Here is a 17792-nt window from a genome sequence, read left to right on the forward strand (position 1 = left end):
GGTAGCGTTCTCGCTTCCCGGGGTTCGATTCCCAGCGGGGTCAGGGATTTTCCTGCCTCGAAATGACTGGGTGTTGTTGTGTCGTCTTCATCATCATCATTCACCTCCATTACGGTCGGAGGAAGGCAATGGCAAACCACCTCCGCTAGGACCTTGCCTAGTCGACAGTGCGGGTCTCCCGAACCTACCCCTATGCTCCTCGGAGTATGGGATCTCATCATCATCATCATAATCATCATCATCATCATCCACAGAAGGATGTTGAAGATCAGACAGAACAATAAGATAAACGAGTATGTTCTCCACAGAACCTGTAAGAAAATTGTGCAAAAATAATGACGAGAAGAAGGTACAAATCGTAGGACGTGTGTTAAGACATCAGAGAATAACTCTTGAAGAGCAATACACGAGGCTGGGGAAACACATGCTGCACAGTAAACAAAATACAGTTGTATATGTGAACGGACCATAACGATTAAAACTAGGCTGAAGTAGAAAAGGCAGAAACAGTACAGGCAAGATGGTAACAACAGACGCACAGATAAATGCAAAGTTCTTGGTGGTTGTGATCACAGCGGTACGCCAAGGAAATATGACTAATCTCCACTGAAGAGCGGTGAAAAGCAAACAAGTTTGAAGAAATCGCAATACCAGGAGACATGGGGGAAATCAACAGACGAGGGGAAAGATAGGTAATATTGAAACTGATAAATGTAGTAATAATGTAAGGAAATAACAGAAAGCAAAAGAAAATTGGTTACGTCAGTCGTAAAGAAATTAAAGTTGGCTGGAATTGCAGAAAACGTATAGGCTAATTATAGTAGTTTACAGCGCTATCACATATGTTTATGCTGTGTACAGTAAACTTCTAGGATGGCTCGAGACAGCTTGCTATCTAGCGATTTGTATAAGGAAGACTGTCTGCAGATGAAGTGTTCTCCTTCCGGCACAACTAACATGTACAACAATGGGAGTATGTTCTTTTTCTCCAGATCTACATGGTGAAGCAGTGTAGTAATTTACTGCGGCTCTACTCCTCCACATATTCAAAATGAGAGAGTTGTAGCTATTTACTGTGACCCTTGTAACTATTACGCTTGTATTGATTAAGCTGTGAGGTAACAGTAATAATTGCTAACTATCGTAATAGGAGAGAGGGATGTAGACTGTCCACTGAGGAAGAGATGCTGGATATGTAATTTAACGCGGGAGTCCATGAAGATCCTTAGCTTCGAGCATTGTTACCGCGTTAGTTAATGGGTTTACATCATAGTGATAGCCGAAGTCACAGTATATTACTATCGCTAACTTCACCCAAAGCAGATTCGATAAAGGGGAAGGTACTCGTATTGTTTAACGCCTTACTTTCTGTAAATACTGCACCACTCTATGTTTCTGCACAATTACAGAACCACCTAATCCTAGGAGTCTGTTAGAGGAACTTAGAAACAGTCGAAGTACAGCATTTAAATTGGGGAATTTTTTTACGTAAGGTGTGAGTTTCAAAAACATGTTGTCCTCAACTAGGTTACGTTTATGTTGTCTGATTTCCTAAGTGGTAGCGTTTCTATGGTGATTGTGTGACATACCTTTCTTGTAAGGTGAAACGCTATGCTATTGGATCTCTTCTTTGTGTTTGCTACTCTGCGTATCATCTTCACGAAGAGGCTGTTCCTAAGTAGTGTGACTGTACCCTCATTGTGACGGAAGTGTGACAGAAGTTGTTCAGAGGGTAAGTACGATATAAACAACTGGTGTGGCTGTTTGTATCGCATAACAATTGCCTAGTTGACTGAAATGATTGCAAACATTGTATTGAGAAACAGTAAAAGTTAGACACAAAGATGATTACAGGTCATGAAAACTGGCGTGTTGAAATGGATAGTTCTTTTCTCCTGGAAAAATCGATTGTAGAGCCTTGTATCTGTCTTTCCATGCCACTATCAGTTCATCGTCGGAGCAGCTGAATCCTAAAGGAAATTACGGAAAGATGTATATGCAGAAACGAGACATCACCTACGCTTTGCTCAGCAGTAATTTTTTGAAGGCATAAACGCGTTCCATTTTGGGGATGTCACATATGTAATATGGCTTTGCATTTCTCAGGTTGTTTAGCTTTGGTTTTCTGGATGTTCGTTGATGCTATTTGTATGCCCATCGCCTAGATAGTCTCCACCATCGTTATTAATTATTTTTATGGCTACAAACAGTTGTAACTCCTAAACGAATTGGTTGGTCAGCGTAGCTCACAACTCATTCTCGCTGATGTTCCAACATTAGGAATTAACTACAACACAAAGAGCAACACACATCGGATTTAATGGTGCTAACTCGAAAACAAATACAACCCAAGTCATTATATACACTCCTGGAAATTGAAATAAGAACACCGTGAATTCATTGTCCCAGGAAGGGGAAACTTTATTGACACATTCCTGGGGTCAGATACATCACATGATCACACTGACAGAACCACAGGCACATAGACACAGGCAACAGAGCATGCACAATGTCGGCACTAGTACAGTGTATATCCACCTTTCGCAGCAATGCAGGCTGCTATTCTCCCATGGAGACGATCGTAGAGATGCTGGATGTAGTCCTGTGGAACGGCTTGCCATGCCATTTCCACCTGGCGCCTCAGTTGGACCAGCGTTCGTGCTGGACGTGCAGACCGCGTGAGACGACGCTTCATCCAGTCCCAAACATGCTCAATGGGGGACAGATCCGGAGATCTTGCTGGCCAGGGTAGTTGACTTACACCTTCTAGAGCACGTTGGGTGGCACGGGATACATGCGGACGTGCATTGTCCTGTTGGAACAGCAAGTTCCCTTGCCGGTCTAGGAATGGTAGAACGATGGGTTCGATGACGGTTTGGATGTACCGTGCACTATTCAGTGTCCCCTCGACGATCACCAGTGGTGTACGGCCAGTGTAGGAGATCGCTCCCCACACCATGATGCCGGGTGTTGGCCCTGTGTGCCTCGGTCGTATGCAGTCCTGATTGTGGCGCTCACCTGCACGGCGCCAAACACGCATACGACCATCATTGGCACCAAGGCAGAAGCGACTCTCATCGCTGAAGACGACACGTCTCCATTCGTCCCTCCATTCACGCCTGTCGCGACACCACTGGAGGCGGGCTGCACGATGTTTGGGCGTGAGCGGAAGACGGCCTAACGGTGTGCGGGACCGTAGCCCAGCTTCATGGAGACGGTTGCGAATGGTCCTCGCCGATACCCCAGGAGCAACAGTGTCCCTAATTTGCTGGGAAGTGGCGGTGCGGTCCCCTACGGCACTGCGTAGGATCCTACGGTCTTGGCGTGCATCCGTGCGTCGCTGCGGTCCGGTCCCAGGTCGACGGGCACGTGCACCTTCCGCCGACCACTGGCGACAACATCGATGTACTGTGGAGACCTCACGCCCCACGTGTTGAGCAATTCGGCGGTACGTCCACCCGGCCTCCCGCATGCCCACTATACGCCCTCGCTCAAAGTCCGTCAACTGCACATACGGTTCACGTCCACGCTGTCGCGGCATGCTACCAGTGTTAAAGTCTGCGATGGAGCTCCGTATGCCACGGCAAACTGGCTGACACTGACGGCGGCGGTGCACAAATGCTGCGCAGCTAGCGCCATTCGACGGCCAACACCGCGGTTCCTGGTGTGTCCGCTGTGCCGTGCGTGTGATCATTGCTTGTACAGCCCTCTCGCAGTGTCCGGAGCAAGTATGGTGGGTCTGACACACCGGTGTCAATGTGTTCTTTTTTCCATTTCCAGGAGTGTAGATGCGAATGTTTTTATTTGTTTTAGATTTTTCTCTTCACCACATCAAACTCTGTGCTTGTTTACGTGCTAAACATTTTTTCCGTGTCGCTTATCTGTGACTTTGCATTATTCTTAAAGTATAGTGTACTTGGACAAGCGAATTGAACTATAGTCTTTTACATTTAAAAATTAAGGTTCATTGCCATTACTTTTATACCACTAATGTAATTTTCAACGAAATATATTAACACAGGGCATTATCTCAAGTTATTGAGAGGTAACGAATCTCGTATTGATTCCAAATGTAATGAGTGATGAGACAATCCGCATTAGCTACTAATAATGAACTATGCTTTATTCGAAAGTTTATGTATTTACATGCATGCATAAAAGCAGCGTTAAGGATTGTTCAGAGATATTAACATTTCTTCAACACAACATGAAAGGAGAAGAAAGTAAGACCGCTGTGAATTAAAAAACCACTTTTGTATCGATATTATTTCCTGCAGTAACCGTTTTTATACACCCGGCATTGTGCTCAATGTTGTTGTTGTTGTGGTCTTCAGTCCTGAGACTGGTTTGATGCAGCTCTCCATGCTACTCTATCCTGTGCAAGCTTTTTCATCTCCCAGTACCTACTGCAACCTACATCCTTCTGAATCTGCTTAGTGTATTCATCTCTTGGTCTCCCTCTACGATTTTTACCCTCCACGCTGCCCTCCAATACTAAATTGGTGATCCCTTGATGCCTCAGAACATGTCCTGCCAACCGATCCCTTCTTCTGGTCAAGTTGTGCCACAAACTTCTCTTCTCCCCAATCCTATTCAATACTTCCTCATTAGTTATGTGATCTACCCATCTAATCTTCAGCATTCTTCTGTAGCACCACATTTCGAAAGCTTCTATTCTCTTCTTGTCCAAACTATTTATCGTCCATGTTTCACTTCCATACATGGCTACACTCCATACGAATACCATCAGAAATGACTTCCTGACACTTAAATCAATACTGGATGTTAACAAATTTCTCTTCTTCAGAAACGCTTTCCTTGCCATTGCCAGCCTACATTTTATATCCTCTCTACTTCGACCATCATCAGTTATTTTGCTCCCCAAATAGCAAAACTCCTTTACTACTTTAAGTGCCTCATTTCCTAATCTAATTCCCTCAGCATCACCCGACTTAATTAGAGTACATTCCATTATCCTTGTTTTGCTTTTGTTGATGTTCATCTTATATCCTCCTTTCAAGACACTGTCCATTCCATTCAACTGCTCTTCCAAGTCCTTTGCTGTCTCTGACAGAATTACAATGTCATCGGCGAACCTCAAAGTTTTTATTTCTTCTCCATGAATTTTAATACCTACTCCGAATTTTTCTTTTGTTTCCTTTACTGCTTGCTCAATATACAGATTGAACAACATCGGGGAGAGGCTACAACCCTGTCTTACTCCCTTCCCAACCAATGCTTCCCTTTCATGTCCCTCGACTCTTATAACAGCCTTGTGCTCAATATGCTTTGGTTATTTTATTGCAGTACTTCCACCTAGTCTGTCTGGATAAGAAAACATTCCTTAATTCTTACAACTGTAGGAGTGCAGCTCGCACAACACAGATGTTGCAGATGTAGATCAGAAAAAAAACATCTTTCGCACTGTGAGCAACACAAAACGCTCAAAGAATGTTTTGTACCACCCTCATGTCTTGCATAATTTTCGGTTATTTTCATTTCAGAATAATCCTCTTTCTCGATACTCTTTTGACAACAGGAGAGCCCTATGTGCAGCCAGCTGTGTAATGGACGTAAAAAGTAAACGTCTGTTTGCATTGGAATTTATCAGGGCACGCTGTACCTCCAGTGTCGAATTGTGCAATGTTTCTTACGTACACTGTTCAGACCACCAACATGTATCGAAGAGTCATTTCACGCTTACATGTCAGACTGTGGGCACACAGACAAGGCGAGTTTTCAGGGTCGGAAGTTGCGCGCAGAATTGTCGTGGCATAAGACGTGTAGTTTCAATCAACACCAGCTGGTCACAGCTGAGTACAAATCACGACTCATAGGAACCCCGAGGAGAATGTTTATTTAGAGGCAGCTTGGAGGGCAAAGTTCCGATGCACCAGTTGAAGTAACCTCGTGTCGCAGAGGAAACTGTGGTGTAGTGGTTATGATACTGGACTATTGCCTGCATGGTCGGGAGTTCAGAACTCACTTGAACTTTAAGATTTTAATTTCTATATTCGGTTCGAGTACATTCTAGAAGTATCCCCAAATGTCAAGAATCATTGTACTGGTATGTTCTGTAACTGTATATATACCATATGTGTTCTGGCCGGAGGCAGTTCGCTCCGCGCTCTTGTATGTGCAAGTGCTGAATAAACCTTCGTTCAGTGAAGTTAGTGTTCATCTAATTACACCTAACCATGAACATATTTTGATTTCAGATACCTGCAGACAAGTAAATTTTAGAATCTGTTTTATTTTGTTTATCCCCTAGTTTTACTTCATATTAACACTTTTCATAATGTGTATCCTTTCATTGCCTGTTGTCATTGAAGCAGAACATAAACGAGATGTCTCCTGAACAGCAACGTGGAATGTAAGATAACTGATAGTGGAAGGGAAACTAGATATGCTAGGAACGAGAGAAGAGCGACTTCCAAAGAGTAGATGTTCTAATAGCGGGGATTACAGATTCCTAACATAATGAAAACGAAAATGGAAGCAGAAGCGTATAATCAGAGTGTAGATTCGGATTTATTCGAAATGTGGTGGAGCATTACGTACGTGGAAGTATTGATGAAACTGCCATGACATGAAATGGGAACTAGCTAAAGAAGCGTTCTTTGAGATGGGAAATAAAATTCTGTACAGAGGGAGGCGGAGGAGGAGACGGACAAACTGTAGCCTCAGCACAATGAAAGAAAATATAGAGCGAAATATAGCACGATATTAGGCAGGATACTGACAATACAGAAATGCGATGAACAGATAAAGAAAGCATGTGGAGAATAGTTTAAAATTAATGAGGGAGAAGGATTAAACTATGATGAAAGGTAACATTGAGCGAGTGTACCAAGATCTTCAGTTCAATGACCGAGCGGCTCTAGGCGCTTCAGTCCGGAACCGCGCTTCTGCTACGGTCACAGGTTCGAATCCTGCCTCGGGTATGGGTGTGTGTGAAGTCCTTAGGTTAGTTAGGTTTAGGTAGTTCTAAGTCTAGGGGACTGATGACCTCGGATGTTAAGCCCCATTGTGCTTACAGCCATTTGAACCATTCAGTTCAAAACAAGACTTTACCAAATAAGTGAAAGAGGACAGAATAATAACAGATGATGAAAAAGTAGCAGTATTATGTATACAAACTGTAGGAAGGAAAATATTATGATGAGAACTCTCTGGAAATGAAGAAATCGTCAGAGGACTAAATGAGCTGCATGATCATACAGGTTCGAAACTAAAGTCGCTCGGAGAAAGAACCCAAGAGACATTGTTTAAAATGCTAATCAATATGTACGTGAAGGGGGAAACAATCCACGATTTGCCGCAAACGGGTACGATAATTATCCTGAATACCATCAACGCAAAACAGTGCAAGCAGTGTACAGGGCGTCCCAAGAATGTTGTGACAAACTTCAATAGACTGTACAGGGTGTCTTGGGGAACAAATCTAGGATAGGAAACCGTGTCGGAAACGCCATCCAACGATAATACAGAGCGTTGAAATCATAGGCGCCGATTCCTGATACTAAGCCATCCTTCCGGCAGCAAACGTGACTTTGTACATTGACGGACCGAGTCCTCAAAATAAAAGCCATGTTGCTAGTAAAATAAGACGTTCCGATGTCCCTATTGAACACCTCGCCAACTTGAAATGTTCGAAAAGCAATAACATCTCTGTTATTGAAAGCCTCCAATCCAGAAACACCTTTAACGGTACTACCATCGTACCGTACAATAGCAACAGTTATCCAGCTATTACCAAGCTGTGGAGCTTTAGTTTTGGGAACACTAAATTGCAAAACACCTCCACAAAACGTAGACGGGCCCTGAAGAATCACTTGACCTCCAAGACCTGACGTTGTAGTAATTTCAGCATCATCTTTGGCCTTATAAACAGGAAGGCACGAACGCCTAAATCTCCTCCTATAGCGAGGCATGATCTCTGTGTGATCTTCGATGCTGCTGCACGCGCGGCTGCACGACGAATGACGCCGTATTTACTGATAACAACACTGATATAGCTGCCCGGAATGGTATCTAAAACGCCACATCCGGTCTGGCAACTTGAATTTAGTGCTCGCACAGTGTTGCTTGTTGTTCAGTGATCGCTACTGATTGCCACGTACGCCAGTGGAGAAGACGTAGCCAGCTGCTGCGGTGGTGCTCTGTTGCCTTGACGGATGGCATGGGTTTCCATCAGCAGTTTATTTTTGTCCTGAAACCCTCTAATGTCTCCCATGTTTTCTGGTACACAGGAGAAAAGTAAACTGCGGGTGGAAACTCGTGTCAGAAACCATTATCCTCCAAGGCAACAGAGTATTGCATTTAGAAGAGACAAGACCCGTCTACGCAGCAGCTAGCTTCAACTTCTCCACCGGCGATCATGGCAATCAGTTGAAAATCAGTGAATAACAAACACCGTTGAGAGACGTTCCGCCTATGGTCCGCTGGTGTACGAAGTCATGTTTGCTAGTGGCAGGCGACGGCGTCTATAACTTGGACCCTCTGCAGCGTCATTGGATGACTTTCTGGAAAAGGGTTTCTATTCTCCATTTGTTCCTTAAGGCACCCTCTACAACCGCTCGAAGTTTGCCGCAACATTTCTGGACACCCTGTAGAAAAAGCAGGCTCATATTTTACTACAAAGGAAAGGTAGTGAAGGAATTCTCTGAAATAAGTATCACTGAATATGATCCAACGTGCCGGTTTTCATTACCTAATTAGCCAGAAACAAAAACAATCTGTCGAATGCGGTTTACTTGTTTTCAGCAAATATTGTACATTAGTGAAAGGAAAGAGAACATGACGATGAGATCTTATGTGGTTGAGTGGAAGCTCTGTTTTGACAAGGATTAGAAACGAAACCAACCATAGCCGTTTCAAAGAAATTATCCTTCTATTTTCCTGAAGTGAAACTATATACACTCCTGGAAATGGAAAAAAGAACACATTGACACCGGTGTGTCAGACCCACCATACTTGCTCCGGACACTGCGAGAGGGCTGTACAAGCAATGATCACACGCACGGCACAGCGGACACACCAGGAACCGCGGTGTTGGCCGTCGAATGGCGCTAGCTGCGCAGCATTTGTGCACCGCCGCCGTCAGTGTCAGCCAGTTTGCCGTGGCATACGGAGCTCCATCGCAGTCTTTAACACTGGTAGCATGCCGCGACAGCGTGGACGTGAACCGTATGTGCAGTTGACGGACTTTGAGCGAGGGCGTATAGTGGGCATGCGGGAGGCCGGGTGGACGTACCGCCGAATTGCTCAACACGTGGGGCGTGAGGTCTCCACAGTACATCGATGTTGTCGCCAGTGGTCGGCGGAAGGTGCACGTGCCCGTCGACCTGGGACCGGACCGCAGCGACGCACGCATGCACGCCAAGACCGTAGGATCCTACGCAGTGCCGTAGGGGACCGCACCGCCACTTCCCAGCAAATTAGGGACACTGTTGCTCCTGGGGTATCGGCGAGGACCATTCACAACCGTCTCCATGAAGCTGGGCTACGGTCCCGCACACCGTTACGCCGTCTTCCGCTCACGCCCCAACATCGTGCAGCCCGCCTCCAGTGGTGTCGCGACAGGCGTGAATGGAGGGACGAATGGAGACGTGTCGTCTTCAGCGATGAGAGTCGCTTCTGCCTTGGTGCCAATGATGGTCGTATGCGTGTTTGGCGCCGTGCAGGTGAGCGCCACAATCAGGACTGCATACGACCGAGGCACACAGGGCCAACACCCGGCATCATGGTGTGGGGAGCGATCTCCTACACTGGTCGTACACCACTGGTGATCGTCGAGGGGACACTGAATAGTGCACGGTACATCCAAACCGTCATCGAACCCATCGTTCTACCATTCCTAGACCGGCAAGGGAACTTGCTGTTCCAACAGAACAATGCACGTCCGCATGTATCCCGTGCCACCCAACGTGCTCTAGAAGGTGTAAGTCAACTACCCTGGCCAGCAAGATCTCCGGATCTGTCCCCCATTGAGCATGTTTGGGACTGGATGAAGCGTCGTCTCACGCGGTCTGCACGTCCAGCACGAACGCTGGTCCAACTGAGGCGCCAGGTGGAAATGGCATGGCAAGCCGTTCCACAGGACTACATCCAGCATCTCTACGACCGTCTCCATGGGAGAATAGCAGCCTGCATTGCTGCGAAAGGTGGATATACACTGTACTAGTGCCGACATTGTGCATGCTCTGTTGCCTGTGTCTATGTGCCTGTGGTTCTGTCAGTGTGATCATGTGATGTATCTGACCCCAGGAACGTGTCAATAAAGTTTCCCCTTCCTGGGACAATGAATTCACGGTGTTTTTATTTCAATTTCCAGGAGTGTAAAACATATGTGGATCATTAGATCGAGATAGGAACACCGGTCTTCGTTAATACTGAGTGCCCTGTCTTAACCACTGCCCTACCACGCTCGGTTAAGTAGCAAGTTTATTTCTGTAGCCAACTGACTGGCTCCTTTTTTGTTGTAACAAAAAAAGAGCAAAATATCTGAAAATGTCTATAGCAACCAGCTTTCTCTACAACCTTCCTTCTCCTTTAGAAAAACATGTGTCTGGGCGCCTAACAGAAATGCTTGCGAATGTCACAACTACCACCAAATCATGTTACTACTTCCAAATTTTATCAACAGGAACTGTCTGTCAAAGAGGTCACAGTTAATATTTTATTAGATAACGCAGTCGCACATAAATACACAGCGCACAGATACTTGATAGACGATGCTCGCACATTAGCACTGAAACAGAACACCTTGAATGAGAAGTAAATTCCATCAAAAATATTTAGGTGTACCAATTACTCAACAATCCAAATGTAAAGCTTATCCAATAGGCTTAAGGCAACATTAGCTGTAAAGGAGCAAAACTAGACAGGGTGCAAATGATGTGTGTTCACAGAGTACAACGTACCGTAGTGGTGTAAATGAAATCAAGACAAACAAATTTCTTTATGGTCCATAAAGCTGGGAAACAGTTTCGAATTTGCCTACAAAGTTCACCCACACTACAGAGCTTGTGCTCTGCACGAAATTTTGGCTGGAATTGTCCCTGAATATTAAAATCGCATTGTCTTGCACCTAGAAAATGTGAAATTGACGTTTGTGTAAATTTTATCTAAAAATATTTTGAATTTTACCAGCATAAAATTAGCGATTACATCGTTTTGTTTGTTTGACCTTCTTATTACTGAACTTCTGGGCTTGTAAGGATTACGTTTAGATTTAATTGTAAGCGTAATTGGTTTCTTGATAAGTTTTACAGAAGTTTTTATTTCCTTTCATTACCTTCAAGGGAAAGTTTAAATTAGTAATGTTGAAGAAATAGCTATTAATGCCGGTGGCGTAAGAGAGGGAGAGGATACTGAAAATCGCGCATGCGCAGCAGCTTACATGTCTTCTTATGGGCCAATTTGAGGCTGTTTCCCGGCTTGACACTCCACAAGTGCCCTATACCAATTTGTTGGTCTCGATTTTCCCTAGCCCACTGTGATACCTAGTAAACAGTTAACGTTTACACTCTGTAGAACAGCCATCATACAAGTACAGAGATTACTATACTTATACTTTAAAAAAATCTAATTCTGTGCTTACAAAATAAGTGGGTGGAAGTGGACATGAAGAGATGAACACAAAGAGGGGAAGAGAGGGAGCGGATGAATAGAGAGAGAGAGAGAGAATAGGAGGAGGAGGACAGAGAGAGTGGGAGGAAGAGACGGACAGAGAGAGTGGAGAGGAGGAGATGGTCAGAGATAGTGGGACAGAACATGGATAAGATAGGGAAGGAGGAGGATGAGATGGACAGAGATAGGGGGAAGAGGAGATGGACAGAGAGAGGTGCAGGAGGAGATGAACAGGACAGGGGGAGCAGGAGACAAACAGAGGACGAGGTAGACAGAGAGAGGGGAGATGGAAATAAACAGAGAGAAGGAGAGGTTGAGAGGGATAGAGACAGACCACAAGCGTCCTGTACCAAATTGTTGGTCTCGACTTCCTCTACACCACTGTGGTACGTTGTAAACAGTTAACTGTTCACACTCTGTAGAAAAGTTACCATATAAATACAGAGATTACTATACCTATAGCACATTTTCGAAAGAAACTTCTAATTCTGTCTTACAAATAAGCTACAGTTGTGGGTGGAAGTGGATATTCCTTTCAGATTCAGTGGTTGCATGGTATTGTATTAGTGTTACGAAATACAGTGTGCAACAAAAATGTACTTCACAAATTGCAGGGCACATACCTCACACATAAACGAAGAAATTGTGTTACATGAACATGGGTCTGGAAAAGCTTTATTTCCATGTTACAACTCATTTTCTCTACCTCATTAACCATTGGAAACACGCACGAACAGAAGGCACCAGCATACCAAATGCAACTCTTTCTCACAGGAGATGTTCAATATGTCTCCCCTGAGTATTCATACATGCATCAATGGCTTCAAACTTTTTCCTATCGAAGCATCTTCGATCCATACATCACATGGGCATCTAGCATCTACATTTGTGTATACTGCCATTCCATGAGTCAAGTCTGTGATTAAATCTATGCAGTAACCCGTGTGCTTGCAACGGTCATAGTATTCGCTAAAACAGTTGAAGTTATCTGTAAACAAGCAATGATGTACGTCGCATGGCAGCAGGGACATGTAAAACAAAAAACTGGCGGTGCACAACGTAACCAGACGTCACCAAGAGTGCATGTTCTCCAGGATTCTAACGTTCTGTTCTTGTGCGTTTCCCTTTATTAAGGGGAGTTTTACTATCTTTGGCCCGAAGAAAGCATGTTCTTTGAGAATTTTTGCTCGGGATGTGCTATAGATATCAATGTCAATTTTGGTCAAAATGTTTATAGATATTTTCTCTACAAACTGGAATTTTTTCGACCGTAAATGTCGAAGAGCAAAGGCGGAAGTGCGGTCTGAACGAAACAAAATTTCGACGTAGACCTCCACGCGCGGTATGTCAGGTCAGCCGGCACGTCTGAAATCAAAATTGGTTGACGTTAGCGAAGTATATAAGATTCTTTAGGAGTTGTACCTCGCTTAAATTATTTGGACCATAGGATGCAAAATGGCGGCCATCTGAAAAAATTTGGTTTCTTTCATCGATTTTTCGACTTCGTCGGCCACGTAAAAATATTTATAGTTGATGGATCGGAATAAAAGTGGTACAACTCCTAGACAATTTAGTTATTTTCGTCGGAAACAAAGAATCAATCCAGTCGGTTCACTAGGTTTGAAGTTACCATACACGCCATAAACAAAACGTCATTTCGAGTAAAACGCGTTTGAAGTTTTGACTATATATAAATGCAATATTATGCAACGTACGTTCAATCTGCTATTCAGGGTCCAAAAACTAGTCCTTCCTCTTCCTCATAGAGGGCGTTCTGCTCGATCTGGGCCATCCTGCGCTGCTCCAGAGCTGCTCGTACGGCCGGTGACAAGCGGTTTTCGGCCGCTTGAATCCGGTGGTCGTCCGAATGCCTGGTGAACTGCGTCGAATAGAGTCCCAGGATGACGTCCATCGTTGTCATGGTCTTCAAAATTGCTGAATACCCTTCGTTGAAGCTGCTCACTGCCAGGAAATTCGCAATCTCCACAGTCTTCGCACCAGAATGCAAATGCTTGGAGGCTAACTTCCAAACACACGCGTTCAAACTTTCATTTGAATTTTGTGTGTTTCCTCCCAAGCACCGGTGCAATAACTCGTCCTCCGAAAGAAAAAAACTGGTGCGTGAAAAAGGCCGATTTCAGGCAGGTGCATGTTTTTGTTCAACCGCGAATAACAAACATTTCCGTTCCGTATTCGGAAAAACCGTTTCATGGGTGGATTCTAAACACTTTTATGGATCCAAAAATGCAATTTAAAAAATATCGATTTTTTGAACCAAAAGATAGTAAACCTTCCCTTAATGAGTTGGAGAAAGTTAGTTGTACCATGAAAACAGAGCGTTTACAGAGCCACGTTCATATAAAATAATTTCTTTGTCTCCATGAAAGGAATGTGTCATGCAAATGTGCTATACATTTGTTTATACCCTGTATACCATATACATCAATCCTGTTCTGGTGATTACCACGTGGTGGTGTAATGTGAGGAGACATCATCACGCATCAGCTGTGAGACGTCATAATCACCGTATGTTCCGCTATGTAGCAGTGGAAATTATTTAATGAGGATTCTCGTATAAATTTCGAAGTTGTCATGATACAGAATGGAAAAAACGTCTGAAAATCTCTAGTAATGTGTAGCTGAAGCTTACGATAGAACTTTTTATTGTGTATGAAAATAAATAAATTTTCAGTGGATCCTAAACTACGTATAGATAGTTTACGCTTTTCATGTAGTCACTTTACGTACTCAGAAAGGAATAAGCTCTAGTCTCTCAAAAAGAAAAGAAGGTGAAAGCATTTTTAAATGACTCTTAATTTTCTCCGTTAAAATAGAACAGAACGAAGAAAAGCTATTTTTTAATTCTTACTGGAAGCGCTCTGAATAATTTAAATGAAATTTAGAATGTCTCTGACAAGCATATGAAAGGATATTCCGCACCACAATACGGCGTGTAGAGTGAGAAGCATCTAATATAGTGCTCCACTTTGCGAAAAGCTAAATAAAAATGTTTTTCCAATAAGATACGTATAGGTATAAATGTTTGTTTTTAATCAAGAATTGCTAAAGAGAGTAAGAAAGTGAAAACTGTAAGTATTCGATACAAATGCTGCAACTAGTTATCGAACTACGGCGCAAATCAGATACTGGAAGTTTTAATGAGTAACTTCCAATTTAGACTGTTGCTTCTTCTCGTGCAGATAAGAATAAAGTCTATAACTGTAATGAAAACCCATGCATAATTCATGTAATACTTGATAATGTATATAGTATGAATACGTAAAAAGTGAAGTGAAGTAGAGAGAAAAATGTATGAATAGAATAAAAGTGTGTGCGTAATAAAGTATGCACGAGAAATCGCCATGCACTGTAGGGCAGAGTGGTGGTACCCGAGTCACCAGGGGGAGTTGGACTGCCGCCACGGCCCACGGCCGACGCCTGCAGCGGGATAAGAAGAGGAGAGAGGAATACTCTGACTGTGAGCGGCACCTGAAAGAGAGCGCGCCTGTTAAACAACACCGACAGCCTCTCGCCGCCCAGCGCACAGCCTCAGACGCGCAACAGCTTCCATGCTTACACTACCACCAAAAGATACACACAGTCATAGCACAGTCATTATCATGAACACATTGCCGACATCGCAGTATCGATTCTGCTGCACGGAGGTACTCAGCAGAGCAGACGAAAAACTAGGAGAGAGGTCTTCGTTCTGTTCGGATAACAAAGGCAGCGATCCTCGCAGAGTGAATATGTGTGCCTCCAGTCGGAGACTCGACGTTAAACCTGTGACTGCAGCGGTTAACACTCCACTTGTAGAATTCAGTTGGCTGGAAGTGGATCACTCCACAGCTCACCAACTTTACGTTTTTTTTATTTTTTTATTCTAAAGGTTTCACGTTCCAACAGTAAGGGGAGGATGACAAGGCCAGCCTCTGTAGACACATTTTCATTACATTTGTCTAATAAAGGAAAAATCAGTGACAAAACATACCACGATCTTTCTGGGAGATACTTCCTCTGTGAATCCAGATCTGACTTCAGAATTTCTGTATCGGTCTCAGTTTCCATGTGATATTGATTTGTGCAAATGCTTACATCAGCGTACGTACTACACCATTATATGTGTCTTGTAAAAAGAAAAACAACAACTTTCTGCCAGTATACAAATTAATCAAAGAAACGAGCAACGTAAGAGTAAAGAAAAGTGAATAGAGATACATGTTACGTTATCATGCTACTGACTGAGTCACTGGGTGTGTTGGACCTTCCATCGAGCTACGGACCCCCTTGAAGATGTCTCCCGCAGTCAGAGACGAAACATTGGGAATTGACCCAGAATTCATCAACCGACCACGGCATAACAGCCCGGATAATTATAATGGACATGATATTTCCGGCCGTGAAAGTCTACATTTTAGTATGTTATGTTATGTTAACTGGGGACCTAGAAACGACGGAGAGGCTCCATCCCCGCCGCAGCTGCAGTGGTCCACAACCCCACGACGACTACCGCAGTTCACTTCACCCCTAAGCCGCCCCACACCGAACCCAGGGTTATTGTGCGGTTCGGCCCTCGGTGGACCCCCCCCGCCCCCCCCCCCCCCCCAGGGAACGTCTCACACCAGACGGGTGTAACCCCTGTGTTTACGTGGTAGAGTAACGGTGGTGTACGCGTACGTGGAGAACTTGTTTGTTCAGCAATCGCCGACATAGTGTAGCTGAGGCGGAATAAAAGGAACCAGCCCGCATTCGCCGAGGCAGATGGAAAACCGCCTAAAAACCATCCACAGACTGGCCGGCTCACCGGACCTCGACACAAATACGCCGGGCGCTCCTTCCCGCCCGGAAAGCCGTGCGTTAGACCGCACGGCCAACCAGGCGGGCGAATAAAGATACATAATATTATTTTCTTCCTGATTTGCTAAGATATTTTACCTCTGGAATGTCAGTTTTTCACTGTGACGTATATGTCTTAAAGCGGATGGTAAATTAGGGTATTACACAGTTTTCTTTGTTTTAGAGGTGATCGCAGCTATTTTTGTCATAAAAAAATAACAGCTTGTTGAGAAATCTGTTGGTTGCCTTCAAATCATGGGGACACCAAAGGACATGTGATCTGATCATTTTAACCAGTCTGTCAGGACTGTAGCACATGTCGAACAGCATATGTGAGAGGCCAATGTTTTGTCTTGATCGACAACCTTGCACCACAAATAAAGTTCGTAATGTGGTATTACGTATCGATACGCCCCACGGGCGTCAACGTTGTAAGTTGGAATTGCACGTTTCCGTCTGAAGCTGACAGTGGTCGCGCGGGATCTGGTGGAACCAATGGGGTGCGCCCGCTGAGCCATGCTTACAGTGGCTGTGGACTGTGAGCACCCTCACTGCCGCTATATAGGATGGCCAGACACTGGACACACTTGTGCTTGGAGCCACATCACTGTGGGATGCTATGTAGACGCCGTGTAATCGTGGCACTGACACCATTGTTCACGCTTCAGAACAGTCAGTCTCTTCCTGGCTGACATTGTGATAGTTGTACTCTGTTTCTTGCTACATTATTTGTTCTGAGTCTTCGTATACTTGGAGAAACACAAGTTAAGTACATCTTTTGTTTGTCGCTTTAAGTTTTTCGCTAATCATGTCTACTCCCGTCCGGCTATTCTACAACGACGGCTGCCACACCACACTTTAGCCCACCTCTCATTACCGTCATGTATGAAGTCGTACACAAAATGCAGCATTGTCTTTACAACAGGATTAAGTGTGCGTTTTTGCGATTACAGGGTTAACGCGCCACAGATATAACAAGGAGAAATGGGTTGTTTATACAGGTGAAGACATTCCTCTTTCTGAATTCGCATAAAGCTGAAACTTTCTCGAATCTGCAGCAACTAACTCCGCAAGGTCAGAGCTCTCTCACTACTGAAACTGATGCAACAAACATAGTGCGATGCGACGTAACACCAGGGTGACATACGCGCCTCCTTCGTATCCTGGCAGTGAACGTCGGAACTGGGGATCAGGCATGGAATTCCCTGTATATATTCCGACTGTTTACCAACAATTACAGCCGTAAAAATAAATAAAAGCAAATAATTACGCAATACCAAAGTAACCAATATGCAACCTTTTCAAGTTATTTTATACATAGA

General features: G+C 44.2%; 1 protein-coding gene across 1 annotated transcript in view; it reads right to left on the reverse strand.

The window, feature by feature from the left end:
- Window positions 1-17792, reverse strand: part of LOC124799094 — a 704063-nt gene that overhangs the window by 189158 nt on the left and 497113 nt on the right. Inside the window, exon 5 of the mRNA XM_047262633.1 lies at window positions 15024-15123. Within this exon, the coding sequence (XP_047118589.1) occupies window positions 15024-15123 (100 nt within the window). The remainder of the gene's footprint in view (window positions 1-15023; window positions 15124-17792) is intronic.

Source organism: Schistocerca piceifrons, chromosome 5, assembly GCF_021461385.2.
Source record: "Schistocerca piceifrons isolate TAMUIC-IGC-003096 chromosome 5, iqSchPice1.1, whole genome shotgun sequence".
In the NCBI taxonomy this organism is placed as follows: Eukaryota; Metazoa; Arthropoda; class Insecta; order Orthoptera; family Acrididae; genus Schistocerca; species Schistocerca piceifrons.